Raw genomic sequence first — 25370 nt, forward strand, 5'->3', positions numbered from 1 at the left:
CGTCTCCGTGATCCTCGGCAGATTGCAGGCCTCGCAGTTACATCTACTTCTATGCCCCACAAGCCACCTTACAGTGTGTGATGTAGTGTACTTAGTCTACCACTGTCACTTGCCCCCCTTTCCTGTCCCAGTTGCGAATAGTTAGCGAGAAGAACGATTTCTGTTAAGCCTCTGTGTGAGCTAGAATTCCTCTGATTTTACCTTTATGGTCGTTTCGCGAGACATATGTAGAAGGAAGCAACATGTTCGTTGAATCTTCTAGGAACGAACGCTCTCGGAACTTTAACAGGAAACCACACCGTGATTCAGAGCACCTCTCTTGCACTGTCTGCCACTAGCGTTGGCTGAGCATCTCCCGTGGCGCTTTCACGATTGCTAAATGAACTTGTAACGAAACGCGCTGCTCTTCTTTGGTTCTTTTCTATCAATGCTACGGATCCCAGACTGACGATCAGTATTCAAGTATTGGTCGAATGACAGTTTCTAAACTATCTCCTTTGTGGGTGGACTACGTTTCCTAAGGATTCTTCCAATTAATTTCAGTCTGCCTTACGTGCGATTAGTTATGTCGGCGTTCCACTTTCAATCACTACAGACGCATCCGTATTTTATGCACGTAATTGCTTCTGGTGATTGTTTTGCAATCGTGTAATCATACGATAATGGGTCTCTCTGCCGATTTCCGCGTGATACGATAGATTTATTTATGTCGAGGGTCAATTTTCAGTCCCTGCACCAAGCGTCGATCTTTTGCAGGCCTTCCTGCATTTACCTATAATTTTCTAGCGCAGCGACTTCTCTGTATACAACAGCATTGTCTGCGAAAAGCCTCATGGAACTTCCGACGTTATCCACTAGGTCATTTGCATTTACTGTGAAAAGTAATGGTCCAATAGCACTCCCTTGAGATACACCCGAAGCTACGTTCACGTCATTGAGAGTGACACACTGTGTTCCGTTTGCTAGAAACTCTTCAGTCCAGTCATACAGCTTGTCTGATATTCCTTACGTTCTTATTTTCTTATGTTCTACGTCACTAAGTTCCTTAAACCTCTCCATGGAAGCGAGACAATTGTACACAGATATGCCGAACAGTATTGATTATTTCAAACAAATATTAAATCCCTGATAAAGTATATTTGATTTTCATGATCTCAAGGCATTCATTATTGGAACTCACGTGACTGACTGATTTCAATTATTGGAGTGTTACATGAAGAGTTTTTAAAGAAGTTTGAATACTGAATTCGCAAAGACTCACGTCAGATACCGAATTATTTGTCAGACTGTTCACGCTTTTGGCTGCCGATGTGCGTCACTATTTGCAGCTTCAGTTGATAGAACTGCAGTGTAGGACTCCACTCTAGGATCGATTTATTCAAACGCGGAATTTGAGATTTTTAAAAAAATATTTTCTAAACTAATGTCCCCGAATGCACAAAGACGCTGTGGCAGCTATTTCAGTATTTTGTTCAGCCTTCTCCTACTATGAATAAAGTCTCGCCACTGTTCGTGTTTAACAGACATTAATCTGCCTACGTGAGACTTGGTAGCTCAGCACATAATGATCAGGTTATAAATCCAAACTTCTGTTGTTCGATCTCCAACCGATCTCCGGATTCTTCCCGACACTCAGTGCATCTTGCACCTCTGGAAATGATTTTTTTAGTGGTAAGAATACCAAATTGCGCTATGGTTAGGAATCCATGCTAGGCTATATGTGTGCCTATAAATTAGTGGGTAAGTTATTTCAAACGTTAGAGGAAGACACGGACACATCAACTAAAATATTACCATGTATAGTAGTAAAGCAATGTGGTGTTGAACTGAACCTTTTTGTTGAGGACAGCTTTATTTTGAGTTGTGTAGCTCCATACGTCTGGCTGCAGGTTCCAGATGCACTGAAGCGCCAAAGAAACTGGTATAGGCATGCGTATTCAAATACAGAAGTATGTAAACAGACAGAATACTGTGCTGCGGTCGGCAACACCTATACAAGACAACAAGTGTCTGGCGGAGTTGTTAGATCGGTTACTGCTGCTACAATGGCAAGTTATCAAGATTTAAGTGAGTTTAAACGTGGCGTTGTAATCGGAGCATGAGCGATGGGACACAGCATCTCCGAGGTAGCGATGAAGTGGGGATTTTCCTGTATGACCATTTCACGAGTGTACCGTGAATATCACGAATCCGGTAAAACATCAACTGTCCGACATAGCTGCGGCCGGAAAAAGATCCTGCAAGAACGGGACCAATGATGACTAAAGAGAATCGTTCAACGTGACAGAAGTGCAAACCTTCCTCAAATTGCTGCAGATTTCAATGCTGGGCAATCAACAAGTGTCCAGCGTGCGAACCAGTCAACGAAACATCATTGATATGGGCTTTCGAAGCCGAAGACCCATTAATTTACCCTTGATGATTGCACGACACAAAGCGTTACGCCTCGCCTGGGCCCGTCAACACCGACATTAGACTGTTGATGACAGGAAACATGTTACCTGGTCGCACCAGTCTCGTTTCAAATTGCATCGAGCAGATGGACGGTTACGGGTATGGAGACAACCTCATGAATCCATGGATCCTGCATGTCAGCTGCGGACTCTTCAAATTGGTGCAGGCTCTGTAATAGTGTGGGGCGTGTGCAGTTGGGGTGATATGGGACTCCTGATACGTCTAGATACGACTCTCACGGGTGACATGCACGTAAGCATCCTGTCTGATCACCTGCATCCATTGATGTCCATTGTGCATTCCGACGGACTTGGGCAATCCCAGCAGAACAATGCGACATCCCACACGTCCAGAATTGCTACATAGTGGCTCCAGGAACACTCTTCTGAGATTAAACACTTCCGCAGGCCACCAAACTTCCCAAATATGAACATTATTGAGCATATCTGGGATGCCTCGCAACGTGCTGTTCAGAAGAGATCTCCATCCACTCGTACTTTACAGGATTCATGGTGTCAATTCCCTCCATCACTGCTTCAGACATTAGACGAGCCGATGCCACGCCGTGTTGCGACACTTCTGCGTGCTCGCGGGGTCCCTACACGTTATTAGGTAGGTGTGCCAGTAAAAGGGAATCAAAAAGTTTTCGTTTGAGGGCATTGCTGCAGCATACAGGGAACGTAGCGCGACTCCAATGAGGGTATTAAGCTTCGACGTGTAAGCAAGTGATTAGTGTGTCATTCGTGTCATTCCGATGTGCGTGCGGTAAATGTGGAAACGTGAAGTATGGCAACGTTATTACCAAATGCGTCCAAACATCAACAATGTGCTGTTATTCTTTTCTTGGCTGCCGAAGGACAAATACCTGTAGACATCCATTGGAGAATGAAAAATGTGTATGGGGCAGCATTATGGAATGGTGCGCCAGGATCTGTGTTGGTCGCGAGTCGACTCAAGACGCCGGTCGATCTGAGAGATCAGCCTCACTCAAGTGGGAGACACTCGAGCACCCGCTCTTAGTCTTGATCTCTACCCATGAGTTTATAACACTTTCGGTCCCTTAAAAAAGGCCTTGAACGGCCGACGATTTCTTGCGGACGTGGATATGCAGCAGGCAGTTACGGACTTCTTCGTGCAGCAAGATACGGTGTTTTACCAAACGGGTGTCTCCAATCTGATGCTCTCGCCTATTTTGCATGATTGTCCCTTACAAAATCCACACGTGTATAAATTTTCAAACATCACAGCTCTGAGTTAAATGCCTGTGTGTATACTGTTTTCTCCTACAAATAGACCTCTTTGGTCTGTTCATTACATTACCATCAACTAACCCACTTATTCGGTCAAGAGAGATACTTCCTACATTGATGGGCGTACAGAAGTTGAAAGTAAACCCTACTGATGGACGTAAAAGTGAACTGCGATATTCGACTTTGAGAACCGGTCCCTTTCTAGTGATTGCGCGTCTTCCACTGTTTCCCACTTACCTTCAGCTCATACCCATCTCTTTCATACACTTATTCCATAGGGATTAGTTGTAGGGAAATGCGAAACGTTGGCCAGACACAGATTTATGCCCGGTGTGCGAACTCGTTCCAGGAAAGCAAATACTGCCCAGATCTGTTGTAGATGATGGTTCAAATGGCTCTGAGCACTATGGGACTTAACTTCTGAGGTCATCAGTCCCCTAGAACTAGAACTACTTAAACCTAACTAACCTAAGGACATCACACACATCCATGCCCGAGGCATGATTCGAATCTGCGACCGTAGCGGTCGCGCGGTTCCAGACTGCAGCACCTAGAACCGATCGTCCGCCCCGGCCGACCTGTAGGTCATGTATGGGAGACACTGGGGAGACGAATTGCAGCCCTTCAGCTGTGAGGAATGAGGTCTTGCACCATCTCTTAGAGAAAATGCCACGTCACTTCCAAACATGTGTGGCAGTTAGGGTGACCATACCTCCTAATAATTATTTTTGTTTCAGTGGAAAACTTTTGTTTGTTTGTTCACTTTTCGTTCTATATGTATCTTTGTTTTCAATACTTTTCTTATTACTATACATGAAATCCAATTTTTTTGGATGTGTATTAGACTAGATCTACAATTTATTCTTTTTATGTTGTGTTTCTCCCCTACTACTTTCGAGTATTGCTCATCCTCAGGTGGTACCCATATAAAATTAAGCCATCACAAATATACATATACATATACATAGATATACATTTGCTGATGGTATGGACACTATTTGCTTAGTTTTATGAGGTCTTTAATGTTGTTTATGAACTATGAGCTTATTCTGCTTTGTCATATTTATGATGTTAGTGCACAGGTGTCGTATTATGTAACTATAATTATCATGGAGATATAGTCTTTGGTCACATTTCATTATCTTTAATGAAAGTCGATTTCTTATTGAAGGTAAAATTTAGGGCCGCCTTTTGTTCTGAATTATCTACGCACTGGAAAGAATATTTCCCTAGTTCTCAATACATTTTTTATTTCGAAGCTCGGTTCCTTCGTTAAAAATGCACTTTTTTTGTCAAACGCCCATAGATCTGTCTTCTCTGAAATGTTAGTATAGCTCCCCTCTTTAATGCTACGAAGACTTGAAAGGCTACTGCTTATGCTTACTGTAGAGTGTTGTTTTTCTCTACGATGCGTAGATTTGTTTATATGCTCTTTTTATCTTGTACAAAACCTGTTTGTCGGATATAGAACATGTCCAAGTTGCTGCATTTAACTTTGTATATTTCTGACTGACAGTATATTTTAGATTTGTCTATTCTGTGAATTACGTTCATTCGTAATTTATTTTCTGTGGGAAAGCTAGTTTTAAGATTGTGGTTATGAGATGTGTACCTTATTTTTCGAGGAACATTCTTCAGGTGCGGTACTGTAGCGCAATTTTCTTTCTTCTTTCTTTCTATTTTTTCAAACGTTATTTCTTCATTTTCATTTGCATACTTGGCCTCAATTTTATTTCTGTACATTTTATCGACTATGTTAGTCCTGTTGCCATTATTGGCAACCTTAATTATATTCAGTTCTGTCTTCACGCTTTCTCTAGGAAGGGGGCAAATGACGTGATCTATCAGGGCATGAAAATGTACCGCCTGATGTGCTAATGAATGACATGATGAATCATATATTATACACTCAATTGTGGTTGTATTACATAACACGTCAAAGTTATGGATAACATTATTATTAGCTGTTTTATGTCTAGAGAGTTGGTGCTATTTTTTGTTTCATATTTGACGGTAAATTTGATGTTGTGTATTTTATTAATTTGTTCGTAGAATTCATTAATTTTGTCGGTGTTTCATTACAGAGAATGACGGTAGCATCGATTTAGCGTAGGACCCTGCGGACTTTTCTCCGAAAATTTATTTTTTTAGTGATCTAAATAGCAGAAAAAAATAACTCGCCACTCTGGTGGAATACACATATAAAAATCCATCTCATGTAATTCATTGCAGCAGCGGTATACCATATGCAAAAAATCTAAATATATGTTTTGGAAACAACTGAATTTTAAGTATCAAGCAATCGAGCGTTACTGTATTCTGTGGCCTACCCGACACACTATTCAAACAATATATTCTCATTTACTGATTACACTTGACTTTTCGTAACTGGAGCAAAATTTTTTTAATGGTTTCTTCAAACAACCCCACTTGGAAGCCAGGATGGTTCCTTAAACTACGCCATTTGCGATTCGTTTCTAGATCCTGGGTTCGTGCCATATATCATTCTTGACACATCATTCCTTACCTAAACAATGAAGGCGTGTACTTAACTTAGAAAATCAGTCATAACATATCATTAATCTACCTGGTAATTTGACTATATGTACGTAAAACAAGCACTGACATGCAGGAAAGCTGTTGAATGGAAATTTCTAAGTGCAGTAGGACAACTGTGCTACGTAAAGTATAGTTTTATAGTTTGGTACAGGGCACCATGGCCGGCCGCTGGTGGCCGAGCGGTTCTGGCGCTACAGTCTGGAACCGCGCGACCGCTACGGTCGCAGGTTCGAATCATGCCTCGGGCGTGGATGTGTGTGTTGTCCTTAGGTTAGTTAGGTTTAAGTAGTTCTAAGTTCTAGGGGACTTATGACCTCAGCAGTTGAGTCCCATAGTGCTCAGAGCCATTTGAACAGGGCACCATGTTTTTGATTCCACATCGATCCTCTAGTTTTTTATCAAACAAGAGTCAGAAGAGCTCCGTTAGCCAAACAATGACATGAACCGCGATAATGTTTGTAAAAATTTAGAATCAGCTGTTTGGCATTCGCATGTTGTATAGGTGGAGCAGCTGAATCGGTGAGTCTGCAAACAAGCAGGTAGCCAACCCGCAAAGGAGACATGTATTGAAATGATTCACCAAACAAAGGCGCTCAAAAGGTTTCTGTTAAATGTCAAGTAGTGTTTCGAAATGTTGCCCAGTCATCGAACTTGTGTCTGATATTTTGCCTTCTTATTTTCTTCACTTGGATACAGTAACGTATTTAACAACCGATATAACTTACCTTTTCGATAAGCAAATTTGGCTAAATTCCTGCCAATACTGCAAGCAAAACACACACACAGACACACACTGAAAGCTTTGGAAACTACATCGATGAAATTCACCAAGCTCGTATCTCTGACGTAGTGGAACTCCACCAAAAAGTATGCAAAATCAAGCACTTTCAGTAAGTGTCAGATATCTACAGTTTTGTGAAAAATACGTTGCTATGCCGTAAAAAGTTTAGATTCAGACCTTCACAGCACTTCCTCAGGGTGCATTTAACTGCCGTTTGACGACACAGCGAGCTGATGGAGAACACTTCTTATAAATTCCAATAATTAACGATTCTGACCGTGGCTGCACAAGATGGCGCAGTAATCGAAGAGAGGGGGTTCTGATCCCAGTACGGCCATCCTGAGTAACCTGCAACATCCTCGCTAGTGGTTTGTAGGCCTCCATCTTCGGCACATCGGTGATAGCCAACTTGCTGAACCACTCTATCCATTCGTTTATTTACACCAGATATCATAGTATCTTTAAACTAATGCTATATTTTCACATCAGTGCATGTAGGAACAATTCTTATGTTTCTTTAATCCGTGTTATGGTCCAGCAAAAACAGTCGATTGTTTACTGAAATTGGTTTAGTTTATCTGAATCGGACTATGTGCGCAGAAACTATGCATCTGCAAAATCGCCTTTCCATACACACAGATCTCCGGGCGTCTAATTTCCTCAATGAACTTGACGACGTAAACACAATAAATAAATTCCTAATATTTCAATAACTGGTATAAGACATTGAAAAGAAGTCTTCCTCAAATTACAGTGCGCAAAGGTAAAAGTATAGAGGAAGCTTAGGACTGGTGATCATGACAGCACTCTGTACATCTGGACCTATCTTATTATGTCACCTAATTCCATCCAGTTAAGTGGGTGCTTCTTTACCAAAAAGAAATTCACAGGCTTCTGATTAATTTTGAAACAAGCACCACGAATAGAAAAATTAATGGAAACTCACTTCCATTGGATTACTATACAGTATAACTTTCACTCTGTAATGGTGATGAAAATTAAGAAAAAGACATACATATTTCGCCATAAGGACATGTTTCGATATTCTCAACCAGCGCTCGCTCGTGAGGGTTCTAGAATCCCAGAGCAACGTTGTTCAAAGACCACCCCACTAACTTTAAATTAGCAAGCGATCTGCTTACGACGTCTTTTAATAGTCATACAAGGTGGAGGATGCTCCGTCATGTCCAAGAGATACCTCAGTTATGTGGCAATGTCGTTACATCAAGCTGCAGATAATAGAGGAAAAGGTGTAAATATGGACACCCTCTTTTGTTTATGATTTAAAGGTACTTAGTTTTGTAAAAATTCTAGATTTTATACCTTAATTAACAACTATAACAAGTTTAAAAAATGTTGAGAGGCGAAACAACGATTAGTATCCATTATTTCTATTCGAAAACAAAGATTTACAAAAAGCTTGTAAAATGGAACTTTAAAAAAATGGGAGTGCAAATACGGGCATCCATAAAAAGGTGCGAGAAATCTTTTGAAATATTTTAATGCAATGGGTTAAAACAATACAAAATGGTAGACTAGTCTACAAAAACCAACTTTCGTACATTTATGCATAAAATCTGAAATTATTTACGGTAATGATAAACGTAAGTAGCTCCTTCACAGCCAGCACAATCTAAGTGTGTCCACATTTGGCACATAACACATTTAATCTACATCTCTCCTCTCCTGTCTTGAGAGAACTTTTTATCACAAAAGATGCAATTGTATCACTTGAGTCTGGTGTATCCCCATCGTTCACATCAAGCTCATTATCACTGTCCACAAGGTGAGAGCTGCAGGAGCCTGAAGAGCCCGATGATAAATCAGATAGTTTTGTAGAATAAACTTTCTGTTTTTGAAGGCCTTTAGAATTTGCACCTCTGTCAGCAGGGTGGCTTCTAACCCCAGAGAAACTCAACGACGTCTTCTTGACATCACTTTTGTCAAGCGACTTTTTCAACTGATCTGTGTGTGGCGTTCCAGTGACGCGGCAGGCAGTCGCTGCTTTATGTCCCTGTATTATGGTTTTCTCCTTAATGCTGGGGACAGGAGATATGTAGAATGGTGAAATTGCATTTGTTTAAGTCCCAGGAGAAGTCGCTGGTGTTTCAATGACTTCGTCAACTGGCATAGCTAGAGCTTGATGTGGTTGTACATCAGGATAACTCGAAGAAGAAGCAGATGACGTCGATGGTCCATAGATAGTAAGTAGAGGAGCATGTGATCCAGAAACATTAGGTCTATGTTCCTCTGTGGAGCAATTTTTCCTGCAACCAACTCAGCAGCTATGAAATCAGCGTCGGTGAAGATGTAACGGTTCATAGGGTGTAACCCAATTACTTTGAATTTGTTTATTGATATCTCAGCTGATTGGGTACAAAGGTAGGCTTGGCCAGAAACCTCCATAAGGTCGTAAGGTGTGAGAGGATGCCCATTGTGATGCAACCATATTCTCACTGCCTCGTTGTAGTACGTTTTCAGAGGTCCCATGAAAGTCATATCTAGAGGCTGCAGTTTATGGGTTCAATGGGGAGGAAATGATATGATAGTCACGTGGTGTTCATTCACCAAGTCAATCACATCTGGATTTCGAACGTGGCTATAATGACCATTCAAGATGAGGAGAACAGACCATTGTTCAGTCGGACATGTTTTCTCAATGAAATGAACAAACTATTTGGTGAACAAATTGTTTTGAACCCATACTGATGGATAGGTTCTAACAATTGCACCAAAGGGGTAGCCTCTCATTAGAGCTTGGGACATGTTCATTCTAGGGAAAATTATCATCGGTGGGACATAATGTCTTGAAGTGCTCATAACTGTGATTGTAGTCCCCCTTTCTGCAGACGTTAGAGCTTCAATTTATTTCTTCCCTTTCATCCCCATCACTTTTGGAATTTTTCTTTGGACAATGGACAGGCCTATCTCGTCCATGTCATACAGTTGGTCTGCTGGATATGAGTGTTTGTGGAAAGCGTCTGCCAACAAATCAAAGAAAACCGTCACATTCTCTTTATTGAAGCCTAAGGCTCTGTCATATGAAGTTCCACAAGGTTTGCGAATTGAAGCCGGTCCGTGTGTTTCTCAAGAAAAAAGTGAGCGCAAGCTCATCCTGCTTCTCCTCCTTTGAAAGGGGTTATCAAACTATTTCACTGGCAACTGAAAATGCCATTCTTCTCAGATCCGCCAAAGTGCATCCAAAGAATTTTTGCTACATCTCAAGGAGATAAGAAACGAGCTGGTTTTCGAGGTCTGCGTTTAAAATTGGTTTCCTTCCAAACTTTGTCTCTTGAACTGCTTGCTCAGGGATTTTATCAAATTTAAGGAATCTCTGCAAAGTGGTACGAAGCACTCCGGATGTTCTTGCAGCATCTTTCACAGAAGCCTCCATTGCTTTCACAGCTGCTATGGCATGTACCATCTGAGACTTATCCCACTGATGCCTCTGGTTCTCACAATCAAGTTTTACATAGAAGCCCCTGTCTGGAAACACCTTCCATTGACGCTACAGAGCATCAAAGCGATAGGCGCCGATGCCTGTAAATGTATGTGTACACAGGTTGATTCGGCCATGATGTTGCAAACTTTATAGGATGAGGGTGAAGTGTAAATATATGAGTTTGAGGTAAGGGTCCTTGTACCGGAAACGAACGAGTCGAAAGCTATAGGCAGAAACCGTTCTGATATCTCTGACAATGAGGTACATGTACTGGAACTGTTGTTGCTAACATTGTAGGGTAGGTTACTTTCAGATGTGGTAGTATAGACAAACACAAGAAAAAGGTCTAGTAAACATGGCTCTAAAGTGCTTAAGAGCTATGAGCTTTGTTCAATACAGGAAATGTGTTTCATGGTAGCAAAGATGAACAAGTGCTAATAGCTCTCCTCAGGAATGTATTTTAGATCCCATGTTCAATGAATATTTTTTTCCTTCTTTTAGTCCATACTACCACCTCTGAAAGTCGCCTATCCTGCAGTCTTAGCAATAACAGTACCAGTATATGTACTCCACTATCAGAGGTATTAGATCTGTTTTCGCTTATAACTTCGATTCGTTGGTTTCCTATACACGAACCCTTACCTCAAACTGATAAATTTATCCTTCTCCACCATTCTACAAAGTTAGTAACATCATGACGGAATCAACCCGTACACGTACATACATTTACGGGCGCCGGCGCCTATAATATTGACGCTCTGTGGCGTCGTTGGATGACGTTTCCGGACTTAAATTTGTTTTACTGTGGTTCCCTTTCCAATCTCTACAAGCGTGCAACAGGAATTGGGGAACATCCTGTACATATTCCGCAAGCCACCATACGATTCTCGGCGGGGAGTACGTTATACCACTGCTGCTTTTCCCTTTACCGTTCCACTCGCAAATGGCGCGTGGAAAAAATAAATATCTATATGCTTCCGTATGAGACCTTATTTCCCTTATCTTGTCTCTTAGAGGAAACTGTGAGTACAATATGAGGAATAATTTTAGAGACGATAATAAAATTACTGTCTTCTCTGGTAGGTAGCACCTACAGTTTCTTCATATTTCGTATGGAATAACGAAAGAATCGCGTCGTGTATGAGCTCTTTTCTGGGATGGAAAATTAATCTCATAAACTCTTGGACAAGGTGCTGGCTATGCATTGCTGTTGTAGCCAGATCTGGGTCACATGCACTCTCTTCGGTCGCTCGTATGCCAATCGATATAATAAGGATGCAGTACTTGGCATGAGTAAGACAACAAAACAATTGAACAAAAATTTCTGTGGAGCAGCGGATAATGACTTTAAGGACTTGATTGAATACACGTTAGGCATACAGGCTCGACTGGAAGATAATTTCGTGTGCAATCCAAATGCTAGATACTAGCTGAGGGGTCAGTCTTTCTTATAACTATCAGTTCCTGTACATCTCAAGATCATTACTGTTTTCTTTCATGATTAGATTAAATGGGGGGACAAGGAAGTGGCTAAGTGGCGTGGGTAATGTTAACTCATAGCAAGCTGCCCCTGATTAATATACTGATTTATTATATAATACGATCCTCTCACTACTTCACAAATACACTCCTGGAAATTGAAATAAGAACACCGTGAATTCATTGTCCCAGGAAGGGGAAACTTTATTGACACATTCCTGGGGTCAGATACATCACATGATCACACTGACAGAACCACAGGCACATAGACACAGGCAACAGAGCATGCACAATGTCGGCACTAGTACAGTGTATATCCACCTTTCGCAGCAATGCAGGCTGCTATTCTCCCATGGAGACGATCGTAGAGATGCTGGATGTAGTCCTGTGGAACGGCTTGCCATGCCATATCCACCTGGCACCTCAGTTGGACCAGCGTTCGTGCTGGACGTGCAAACCGCGTGAGACGACGCTTCATCCAGTCCCAAACATGCTCAATGGGGGACAGATCCGGATATCTTGCTGGCCAGGGTAGTTGACTTACACCTTCTAGAGCACGTTGGGTGGCACGGGATACATGCGGACGTGCATTGTCCTGTTGGAACAGCAAGTTCCCTTGCCGGTCTAGGAATGGTAGAACGATGGGTTCGATGACGGTTTGGATGTACCGTGCACTATTCAGTGTCCCCTCGACGATCACCAGTGGTGTACGGCCAGTGTAGGAGATCGCTCCACACACCATGATGCCGGGTGTTGGCCCTGTGTGCCTCGGTCGTATGCAGTCCTGATTGTGGCGCTCACCTGCACGGCGCCAAACACGCATACGACCATCATTGGCTCCAAGGCAGAAGCGACTCTCATCGCTGAAGACACGTCTCCATTCGTCCCTCCATTCACGCCTGTCGCGACACCACTGGAGGCGGGCTGCACGATGTTGGGGCGTGAGCGGAAGACGGCCTAACGGTGTGCGGGACCGTAGCCCAGCTTCATGGAGACGGTTGCGAATGGTCCTCGCCGATACCCCAGGAGCAACAGTGTCCCTAATTTGCTGGGAAGTGGCGGTGCGGTCCCCTACGGCACTGCGTAGGATCCTACGGTCTTGGCGTGCATCCGTGCGTCGCTGCGGTCCGGTCCCAGGTCGACGGGCACGTGCACCTTCCGCCGACCACTGGCGACAACATCGATGTACTGTGGAGACCTCACGCCCCACGTGTTGAGCAATTCGGCGGTATGTCCACCCGGCCTCCCGCATGCCCACTATACGCCCTCGCTCAAAGTCCGTCAACTGCACATACGGTTCACGTCCACGCTGTCGCGGCATGCTACCAGTGTTAAAGACTGCGATGGAGCTCCGTATGCCACGGCAAACTGGCTGACACTGACGGCGGCGGTGCACAAATGCTGCGCAGCTAGCGCCATTCGACGGCCAACACCGCGGTTCCTGGTGTGTCCACTGTGCCGTGCGTGTGATCATTGCTTGTACAGCCCTCTCGCAGTGTCCGGAGCAAGTATGGTGGGTCTGACACACCGGTGTCAATGTGTTCTTTTTTCAATTTCCAGGAGTGTATGTGTTAGAATTGGCACAGTGGCTTTGTTATTTACCTAACGTGACATATACTTCAAGAATAGGACAGCAACGATACAATTCAATCAGATGCAGCCTAGCTTATCGGGATACAGACTAAAGAGATAATAAAATTATTTTCACACACGTGACTTAGTTAAGCTACAGTGATCCATTTGGAGCCTATAGTGTATTTCAGAGTAATTGGGGGGGGGGGGGGAATTCACAGATGTGCCCTGTGCATTTATTGCTACCACATATAAAGGCACAGAAAGTAGAACCCAATGATGACCAGAAATCGTCCATATATGTAGATAACCATCTTCCTTGCTAATTCTTCTTTTATTATGTGCTACAATTAGTATCATAGGACTGAACATGTACACAATAGCCAGTGTGGTGCAGGATGAGCACATATCAGTTAGTTATGAAAAATTAATATAGCTTTCTCAAGATTCCGTTTAGTCAGGCGTATGGAGGCTCAGTAAATTTAGGACGAAACGATTTGTGCAATTAACATGGTTTAAATGAACTACGACTGAGTTAGAGAGCATGTGATGGTGGGTGGCCAGAATCTATTAGACACACAAAGAATTGAGTGTAGACCAAACAAATAAATGAATTGGAATGCATAACTTGTGGCTAGAAGGAAGGGAGAATGTAGCCAAAAAATATAACATATCTTCATACTACGAATCCCAGTGGTCACTACTTAGAACAAAGCATGCTACACAGTGCACCTAAAAATCATACGAAAAAAACAGAAAAATTCCGACTAATCATGGTTTGTGGACATTAAATGCCATTGCAATGAATAACTGATCTCAACTAAGCGAAATATCAAATCGAGACGGTTCTACATAATACATTATCCAAACACACCCATTACTTACCAGCCCTGCTTGGACAGTGAGCCAAAAGCCAAGTCTCCAGTGTGCTGGGACCCCAGTCAGCTGGAGGGGGGATGGAAGAGGCACCTGCCAATACTTGTACCTTGCGTCAAGTCGAAGCATTCACCTCCTGTCCCTGAGCTATGTCTCTGGTCCACTGTCCCCCCCTCCCCCTTCCCAAGTAGTCCAAATACTATGTTGGCAATACAGCCCAATGACATAGGACACACTCTGACTACAGAGGAGTGTGGTTCAAAACATTCACTAGTTCTCGGTTACACAACCACACACACAAAGGTGGGAAACGAGGAGGAAGTGAACTGCATAAAGGGTAAATAAATAAATAGACACATGAGCATCCTTCCTTCCCAGAGGGAAGGCGGGTGAAATGGTCACAAAGAATGCTTATAGGGAGAAAAATGTCAAAGACAAGTTGATGGAAACAAATTGCTGCACAAATTGCATACAGCTTTAATGAAAGAGTACATACTGATACCTTTCAGTACCGTTAAATAGTTCATAAAGACTTAAAATGAGATAAATTTAGAAGTGATAGGTATCTTTTACTGGTCTTTAACAACTAATTTTTAACATTGATTAGCAATAATGTGACTTCAATAATAGTAACCGAATTTTCTTTCTGAAAGGATTGAAAGGACCTGCAGACAACATTCCTGCAAAATTACTAACATTTTCAAAAGTTCTTTATACCGGAATAACTAAGTTTTGGCTCTGTTAATTGAATTGAATTTTTATAATGAAATTGCAACTGACAATTCATGCAATTAGTATGCCTTCATTCAGAGCTATTTTAGAATTAAGTGCGTATTTTGAAGTATACAAGAAGCACCAAAAGATACTCGTAAATTGTTTTTTTCCATTCTAAAATTATTTTCAAATGACCCTTCATCACATGAATGTAATGATTTTATCAGGGTATTCGATTTATCTTTGTGGTTGGGTCCTTTTCCTATTTTTCTACACTTCCCTAAGTAAATGCTACTTCATTGCCACCCATATACAATGCTTCATTTGACATCGTGTTGTAATCTGTAACCAGCAGAAAGTTTAGCTGTACATGTACAAAATGGCAGCTGTTGTCTGAGGGTGGTGTTGGGAATCACATATGCAAGTTTTGATACATCTAAGGAAATTAATAACTCTGATATGTAGTGGCAAAATTCATGAAGAGGTTTGTAAAAACTCGTTAACTACTTCAGAATTTTACACAAATAATTTTTATAGTAGCCTAATACACATTATATTTACTTTAATAGATGAAGACTGACATTAGCAACATGTTAAGCATACACTATTTTAACATTGACTGTTATTAATCTTGTATATCTACCTTTTTTCTCAACAAAATATTTAACTTTTGGCTTCCATTTTTGTTTATTTTTGCAGAGCCGATACTTTGACTGTGAATATGACCAGAATGAGCAAGAGAAAACTGATGGAGGGCTTAGTGCTGGAACCCCAATGTTCATCTCTGAAGTCATCCACGGAACAGCCTGCAGCATTCTTTGAATGCATTTTCATTGCAGAAAGGCCTAAAATATCAAAAAGTAATATAAAAATTTAAAAATAATAAATATAAAAATATGTCAATTGAACTGCTTATATATGAAATGCAGTAATGTAATACATAATCTGCTTCATTGTTTTAACTATATCATGAAGGACAAGTTCCACTATATTTTATTCTTTATATGGGTGTGTTTTATTGTAGCTAATATGACATGTTATGACAGCAATACTGGTAGACACAATATCAAAATTATATCTGGAGTTTTTCAGAGTTGTAATTTTACACAGTTTTTCTTTGAAGTCTGGTATTAGAAAATATAATGTGGGAGGGAGGGTGTTGGAAGACACCCTCACACAAGCCACCAACTAATTATACATAATCTATCAGTTTCTCATCATATAAAAAATGAATGTAGTTTTTACATTCAACAAAGGTAATAATGAATGCAGACAGCATATCTTAAATTCATCAATTGCAGACAGTCTTTTTCTGAATTCTAGTTAATCTCATATGGTGAATACCAGTAACAAGCTGTCAGTCATGCTTTTCTAAATATGTGTTCTATGTTAACAGTGGCTATATCTATAGAAACTTTGTATGTTGTGTATGTAATCATAAAATCTCAGATGTTGTAAGGAAAGGTAAAATATCCAGTAAAGTCAAAATTTGCATATATGATGTAAGTGATATGATATATTATGACTATATATTAAGTGTCATGTATTTTATATATGTCTATAAATCTGAACAAGAACAATATTATCACCAATTTGTTGTGAAATCAGACAGACAATTATTTCACTCATTTCATATTCTCTGGAAAAAAGTACAGACACATAATGGTTTCACTCATTTAATATTCTTCATAAAAAAGTATATGAACCAAAGCAACATATTTTCTGTTGCAGTCAGTTAAGTTTCATTAAGACAAAGGTTGTCATACTTCCCTGAAATGATGGCATGGGTAGTAACATTACTTATTTATAATTCAGAGACAGCAACAATGAGTGAAAGAAAACACTGGTGAATGTTGTTTGCTCTGTGGTTATTATGCAGAGATATTAGTCATGATGTTCAGCCAAAATCTCTTTAAAATGTTACTACTTTTTAGTTTATTAGAGAAAATAAAGACAGTTCATGTCACTGTAAAAATAGTGCAGTAATATTTCAAATGATTTAGTATATATTATACATGTGTAGATTACTAAATGGTACTATGTATTTATCCAGACATTTACTGTGTGTATCTTTTCCTGCTTTGGATGTTGATGTTGATATTGATATTGGGCTCACAAAATATTTGCAGTAAATGACTGCATTATTGAAGTGGCACAACACTTTATCTGACCTATATGGTAATCATTGATGTGCTGCCTCTGACTTCTGTAGTGTGTAGTCTGTAATATATAAGATATACAAAATTCTGAAAGCTCTATAATATCTTTTCCGAGGTGGAAATTGTAGCTAAGGTCTGCAATTTATAAAAATATATATGTTGTTTATACAGGATGATCAGAAACTTTCTGAAAAGCTTGTAAGGGTCTTGTAGGAAAGGTTGTGCTAAGAAATAATAGTTAAAAAATTCGAGTTAATGAGCACTGAAATTAGCCAGTCAGACCGTTGTGTGTGCAAATACAAGTGGCCCACCAGATACAATTAGTTTCAGTTGTTCTCCTAGTGGAGGCAACAGCACATGAGACTGTTCAGCCTTTGGAGCAGTTTTGGTCCACATTACCATTCCATGTCCAATCATTGTAAAACTCTCTTGTTCAGTTTGAGGAAACAAAATTAAGAACACATTTAATGGCACTTTTTCTGATGGGCCACTTGAATTTGCATCTGAAACGGTCTGACTGGCTAATTAAATCAGAAATGGTGCAACTTGCTAAATTTTTTTCTCAACAATCAATTCTCAGCACAACCTATCTTGCAAAACCCTTACAAGCTTTTCAGACTGTTTGTGACCACCCTGTATATGTATTTAGTGTACTGAAAACGTGGAAAATTGTAGTTTATAATTGTTATACTATTTTGATTTAGTTTGATAATTTATCATGAAGGTTATTTGTAATGTGAACCAAAGTAGTAGCTATAAATTGAATACACATACCCATTCTGCATTCTATTTTACAACTCTGCTAAAAAGATAATTAAAGAAAGAAATTTTGGAGTGACAGAGCAGCCAGTACAGATAAAGAGCTTTTAAACATGAGAGAAGAGTTGATTTACAAACAGTGATTAACTACAAAATTTATCATAGACTGTCAGCTACATTCAGATGTAGAACTGTTGTACTCCAAACAAATACAGAATAGGTGACTCATTTAAAACCTCTAACTCCTATAGTTTTGCAGCTGGTGATTTTAGTATTGGTGTGTCTAAATTTAATAAGCAAAACAGCATGCACTATAAATACTAACAATGTACTGAAAAAAATGAAGGACATGCATATAACAAATAAATCATTTGTTAAAATGTAGCTTTTATTATTTCAATACATTGCAACTGTAAGTAACAAGTACATAAAAATCATAGATCTGAATTTAAACTTAACTACAATTTCAAGATATAAAACTGCATTCACCAGAAATATTAACTATTTTTCACATCTAAAATAAATATACAGCAGTTTTTGTAAATGAGATTCCCTTACCAGGTAATACTTCACAGTTGTTCATAATAGTAAACATTTGTCTATGAAATGAACTTTTCAGGTAAAGTCTTTTTTAATATTCATATCAAATTTCCACAATAATATTTTTTATTCCTATCCTAAGATTTTTCATTGAAAACACACAAAGAACATATCTCAAAGGTATCTGTGAAGATCTTTATAAGTATCACATTTGGATCTGTTTTCATTTACAGGATGTGCTTAACCACAGAAACATATTTGTTAATAACCAAAAAAGTAGCTGCAGTTGAAGGAATTGGACACTAATCGAAAATTTCACTTAATAGTACATTAGAAATATGTTAAACCATTTCTTTAAGTACCATACTTTCTAAAGATATATTTAAAATAATCGTAAAATGTGAGTAGGTGCTCTGCCTATAACGGCAAGGAGTATCATTACATATAATATCAATACATAAAATTATATTTCTTAGCACTCATTGATATCTTATTGACCATCAGATTGTTGGTGCTACAAGAGTACTAAAGCCAGCCTGCATTAATCATATAATATGTCTTGTGTTAATAAAGGAAACACACTTCTCTCTACCTCTATTGAACTGAATAATTCTGAAGACAGTTTCATGAAATATTAACATACAAAAATGAGTTGCTTGTGTATTTCACTATGCGTAAACAAGTAGTTCAGTTACAAAATGTCTATTGTACTAACTATTCTTTCGTTATGGATGATCGTTTTTTTATTGTCCTCTGATGACTGAAAATGTGTTTCCCTTGTTTTTTTCGTAATTTACTAAAGTTGCTGCAAATTATCCTTTTTTAACTATTATGGAAATTTTGTAATGTAATTAGAAGAATTCAGAATTATAATACATTACTAGAATCGTTTCTTTGCTGAAATACTGACAAGCATGTTATGTGTGTGGTTTTTATACTGAATAGATAATAAAAACAAGTATGCATTTGCATAAAAGAGTATTTAAGTAGGCATCTCATTATTAAAAGTGCAACACAAATGGGAATCCTATAAAGTATTTGATTGATATACACTCTGAATAAATTGTAGGAAGTAAAAGTTGCTGTTTATTACTATTCTTAATTCTGTAAATTTATTTTCAATTTTGAACACTGAAGTATTACAATAATCTGCCATTCACTTATTTTAAATTTCAATGAATATTCGATATATATTATTTCCCATCTAGACCTCTCTCTACCTACAATGATTCCAGTTGATGCATTATTATATGCCATATGAATTTATACTTCTCCTTTCTCTATTTCTCAGTGACTTCACATGCACCAAGTTTTAAATATTCCCAAGTAATATCTCTAATTTGGCAGCAATATGTTAACTACTGCTTATTTTTCATTTTGTTCTTTAATACATCTGATAGTTCGATTTCTCATGAATTGGGAAGTACATATGCTTACTGTGCTGCTACTGTCATGCAATCTCCACTGTATAATACTGTTGCAACGTTGTTTATATCATGATGACCTTGTTGCAAACAGTTTGAACTAGCATAAAGACATAGAGTTTTTATACAAATTAACTGACTTATTTACAGGCTTTCTCTTCTGATACAGAATATGTTGAATAAATTCCTTTTTTTAAAATGGGAAAATTCAATTGTTGTATTTAAGTTCCACTGTAATGTATCATTTATTTGAAAGTGGAAATTGTGTTAGTGCTAATATTTGTTACAGAATGATATGCTTGAATCAATTTACGTTTCAGACTTGACATCTACTTGAAATCAGATCATATGATCTACCTCTGAATGTAACTATGGAGGCAACAGGAATGAGCAGTATTTATATTTTTATGCGAATGCTTGACTGTGCTAAATATTACTTAGGCAGGAAAGAAATGTTTAGCATATACTTTTCAGATTTTATTTGAATTTTATATGCATGTTTCAGTCTGTGTATTTACTTTATATGCAATATTTTCAATGTTGTTGATGCATACCATCAGAACACTAACATCGTAACATTTTATATGCATGTTTCAGTCTGTGTATTTACTTTATGTGCAATATTTTCAATGTTGTTGATGCATACCATCAGAACACTAACATTGTAAGAACTTCTGTGAAAGACAAGAATGCCTAGATATACTGTTGTTAATTATTATTAAATGAATGAATATCTGTTAAGTTAAAATACTTTTCTTTATTACAAATTTTAAATATCTCAGGTCAAGTACAAATGAGAGGTAGTGTGAAACTGTATTACTGAAATAAAATCTACACATCTGCAATGATCTTCATTACAGGAAAGTGTATACTGAAATACGTTGTAGAATTTTGAATGCAGAAGGATTTGGATTGCATTTTGCACCTGCTAAATAAGGATATAACAAATATCTATTACAACAGGGAAACGTGTTCAGAGAAATAATCTGTTGGTAATCAATAGTGCATTGTATCAAATTTCAAACAAATATTTAAAATACTCTAAAAATTGAAAGTTTGCAGAATTATTAACAGAAATCTAAAAGTATTTGTGTGTTTTACCAGCAGAGCCAATAAAATCACAGTCTTGATGATGCTAGCAGGAGCAAATAAGAGCTAGTAAAATTAAAATTTGGGTCTAGAGCTACTGAAAAAGAGTTACAATATTTGTCATTGTTAATTTAAATTTCAGTGGAAGACTCAGGATTTGGATAAATTGTTATAAAGGATGTTCTACTAGTTTAGAAGCTGTAGGTTAACCTACACTAATACATTCTCACAAATAACAGAAGGGATTATTTTGTAAACATATGGTCAACAGTCTTAAAATAATACATTTCTGGCACATAGGCAAAGTCACAAATAAATTACATCTCAGCTAACATTTGTACCTTTCAATAACAATGTACCTACTAAGAATGAAAATTTTATTCAAATAACGGCTTTTAATGAGGAAAAAAGTATAATTTCATTCATTAAACATTATAAAGAGACAAACACTTCTTGAAATATCGCAGAAGGATATTATTGTTTGATAGTTGATCCAATCTTCAAAAAATTTCTCTGAATAGAACCAAGCAGGACAGTTTTATTAAAATAAATATGTAATTTGAGTACAAACATGGGATTGTGAAACTCTGGTGTAGAGAGCATGTTGAATGATATTGGGAAGTTATGTGTAATTTCCTGAAAACATGCATTAAGTTTGATGGAGACTGTGTTCAATACTTTTATGTGCACATGTAAAGAGTTTGAATTACATGGAGGTCATCAAGCATAGGGCCGACAGGGGAGATACTGTGCTGGAAAACATAGATAAATAAAACAAGTCAGTAAGTCTCTTTTTCCATTGTATCTTGGGAAATCATTAATTTATAACTGAGAGATGCGAAAGCCTAATACACAATATTACTAATGATATGCATGACTGTCTTATTTGCGGTTATGCGTTTTCCTAAAATAACATTGATTTAAATGGAGGTAGGTAAGGCTAGGAAAATGATGTGCCATGTTGTTAAAGGCACTGAATATTCCTCTATCAGAAAAACTGGTTCCTCATTGGAACTGAATGGAAATATTAAAGAAAGATTAGAATTGAGTGCACTTCTATGTTAATTAAGATTGTAGGGTGTAATTGCCCACTTAATCTTTTGACATGAATCGAATTTTTTGATGTTGAAGGATGGTCATTGAAAACTCTTCCAAAACTTATTTGTAAGAACGCAGTTTCTAGGTTAACTTCTCATGATCGTGGTTCACAATCATACAGAATCTTTTAAGGGACATCATATTCGCCATTGACTGTAGAAATTATTTATTTCATAATCGCAATTTCGGCCATTGGGGTATTTTCTAGTGGTATTGCAAAATCTGAAATAATACAAAAATGAAGTACAGAATATATATACAGAACTGCACAAACATGTCATGTAGGCAGTAGCAGGGGAAGGTGGGGTACAGTGTAGCACAAAAATTATTTTTTTAACTCGAAAACTATGTTTGTGAATACATTACTCTTTTAGATGTTGTTCTGTAACAATCATATAAAGCTCAAAGACTCAGTAAGGCTTTGAAACTGTTCTAACTATTTTGAATATTAAATATAAATATAATTTGTTACAGTGTGTCTCTTGTTGGTTTTAGTTTTCTTTTCCTGTATCATCACGCACTGTCTCAAATGATCCTCAAACAGTATTTTAACTGGCTTATCACTTCTAATGTTATTTATTACCCTCTTCCTATTTTTTGCTTGCTCATTCTTTCATCAGCTCTAAGGAAACCTCGGAAAATGTCAGGACCAACAGAGTCTTAGTAGAGAGCGTCTTCCCCAGCTGGTATATTGCGCAGAAGGGTCTTTCTGTGACTCATGTTGACCCCCATCATTGTCAATCGCTTCCAGAACAGGGATTGCACTGTTCACATCACTATAGCATTGCTACAGTGAACCACACATTAAACTGTTACGCTGTGCCCCACAGGACAGCTTTATATAATTTTGGAAGTTTTGAAAAATGTGCAGAGTATTATATTATTATAAAAATTTACTTCACGTACCTCAAAGCACATTTTCATCACCAGACAACAAAGATGAATTTCAGTTGCTTCCAAAGTATGCTGGCCAGAAGTGCTGCAAATGACAATTGTAAAAATGTTAAACAAAAAGTTACAAACGTGGTAACTTAAAAATCTAAATGTTACACTACTAAGTCCCGTGTTACACTCTATCCCACCTTCCTTGACATAACAGAAATGGTGAAAATAATACATCACTTACATTTTGCTTCAGTACATGGCAGGTGTTAGAACCCTCCAACATGTGTACATGTCATAATCAAAAATAAGCGTTTTCACTGTAGGAATACAGTAATATCAAACGAATGCGAAGCTGTCTATGTTGTGAAATGATGTAAATGATGTGAAGTATTTCCTATGTTAACACCCTTGACATAAATAACTACAAATCTATGTGCTAACACTCTGTTTACTTGTGAACTAAGGCTGTTGGCGCGGTAATACATTCATATTCTGACTGGCCATGCACTTATCAGAGACAGTACATTCTTGTGACAACAATTGTAAGCTTCATATCATAACATCTTTTTACATCTGTTTCCAATATACAGCTTTCTATGTGCTGATATAGTCTTAAGGTGCAAGGAGACAGGATAGACAAATTTCTTTATAACAGAGTAGAGTAGATATACATGTGTTATCTGTTAAAATGGTCCCATACTGACTTGGGTCTCACACTAATTTGACTTATATCGGAAGTATTTTAAGCTCTTTGGAATTTATTATTATACATACACACGTTTTTACATAACTACAATACCCATATTAAGGCTTGGTAAGAAGAGACATACTGTAATTATGAGGTAGCATCTTGTATTTTATTGTCCAAATTTACTGTACTGTACTGTTACATAGTTCCAATGTATACTTTTTCCTTTGTTGTTATTTCATCCCCTCACTCTTTATGTGTAGGTGCTGGGCTATTAGTGATACAATATTCCATTCTTCAGTCAACAAAGTAAAAAAAAAATACATAGCAAAGAATGAGAAGAAACATTAGGGATGTTTTTCTGTTTTAAATTAAAAATCAGGTACAGACTGGGAAAAAATGTAATATATACATTTAAAGACACGTCGCATAATGGTGAAATCCTTCCAAGCAAAAACATTGAAGAATGGCACTTTCAATTAAAATCTGGCTGAGAAGTCTTTCAGGAGGACAGAATATGATCCATATGGTTGAGAGGTGTGGACGGAAAAGTTAGGGTTCAGTTAGGTAAGCAAATATGGAGATGAAGGTAGAGGTTTTGGGTGGGTGGTAGGAATACAGAAGGTGGGGAAGACAGAGGGTGAGGAGGAGTTTGGTGTGTGGATAGAGGTTTGGATGGGTGGTGGGAATACAGAAGGTAGGGAAGACAGAGGGTGAGGAGGAGTTTAGTGTGTGGGTTGGGTGTGGTAACAAGAGGGATGAGGATGCATGGAGAGGGAAAAGGAGAGAGAAGCCCTAGTGTGTGTTGGGATGGTTAGGAAAAGTTAAAGTTGGTATGAGAGGTAAATATTGGGGCTGATTTCACTGTGTGTGAGAGTGAGTTGGTTGAAGTTTCACTGGGGTATGGAGTGCGTACAGGTTTATGGATGGTGGGAAGTGGGTTTGTAAATGCAAAGCAGTGTACACCCAGAAAGCTATATGTTGTCAGCACATGTACAAAGACATTGTGATATGAAGTTCACAATTGTTATCACTGGAATGTACAATATCTGGTAAGTGCACAGACAGCCTGATCTGTGAATGTTTTTTCTCGCAATGGAAACAACGTGTTAGAACACTGACTTTGAGTGATTTATATGAAAGATGTTAACACTGGTAACATTTCACATAATGTACACCTTTTAACAATGTGTAGAACTTTTCACTTGTTTGATGTTTCTGTATATCTAAAGTGAAAAGGCTTAGTTTTTGCGACGACATGTATGCATGTTGGAGTATTTTAAGGTCTGACATGTACTGAAGCAAAATGTAAGTGATGTATTATTTTCACCATTTATGTAATTTTCTACTGTCTATATGACATGCTTGTGCAGTTCTGTATATGCATTCTGTGCTTCACTTTCGTAGAATTTTAGCTTTTGCACTACCATTTGAAAATGCCTCAAAGGCCGAAATTGTAACTGTGAAAGAAATAATTTCTATAGTCAATCGAATAACATCCATTTATTTTATTTTTAGGAGCTGCTTGGGGCCCTAAGTTTGAGAAATGGATGTATTACTGTGGCTATCTGTGACACAGTCCTGGAAAGTATGCTCTCATA

General features: G+C 38.4%; 1 protein-coding gene across 1 annotated transcript in view; it reads left to right on the top strand.

The window, feature by feature from the left end:
* Positions 1-20968, top strand: part of LOC126249662 (uncharacterized) — a 255623-nt gene extending 234655 nt beyond the window's left edge. The window contains exon 4 of the mRNA XM_049951342.1: positions 15827-20968. Coding sequence (XP_049807299.1) covers positions 15827-15949 — 123 coding nt within the window. The 3' untranslated portion in view covers positions 15950-20968. The remainder of the gene's footprint in view (positions 1-15826) is intronic.
* The last annotated feature ends 4402 nt before the right edge of the window (positions 20969-25370 follow it).

Source organism: Schistocerca nitens, chromosome 3 (genome assembly GCF_023898315.1).
Source record: "Schistocerca nitens isolate TAMUIC-IGC-003100 chromosome 3, iqSchNite1.1, whole genome shotgun sequence".
NCBI lineage: Eukaryota > Metazoa > Arthropoda > Insecta > Orthoptera > Acrididae > Schistocerca > Schistocerca nitens.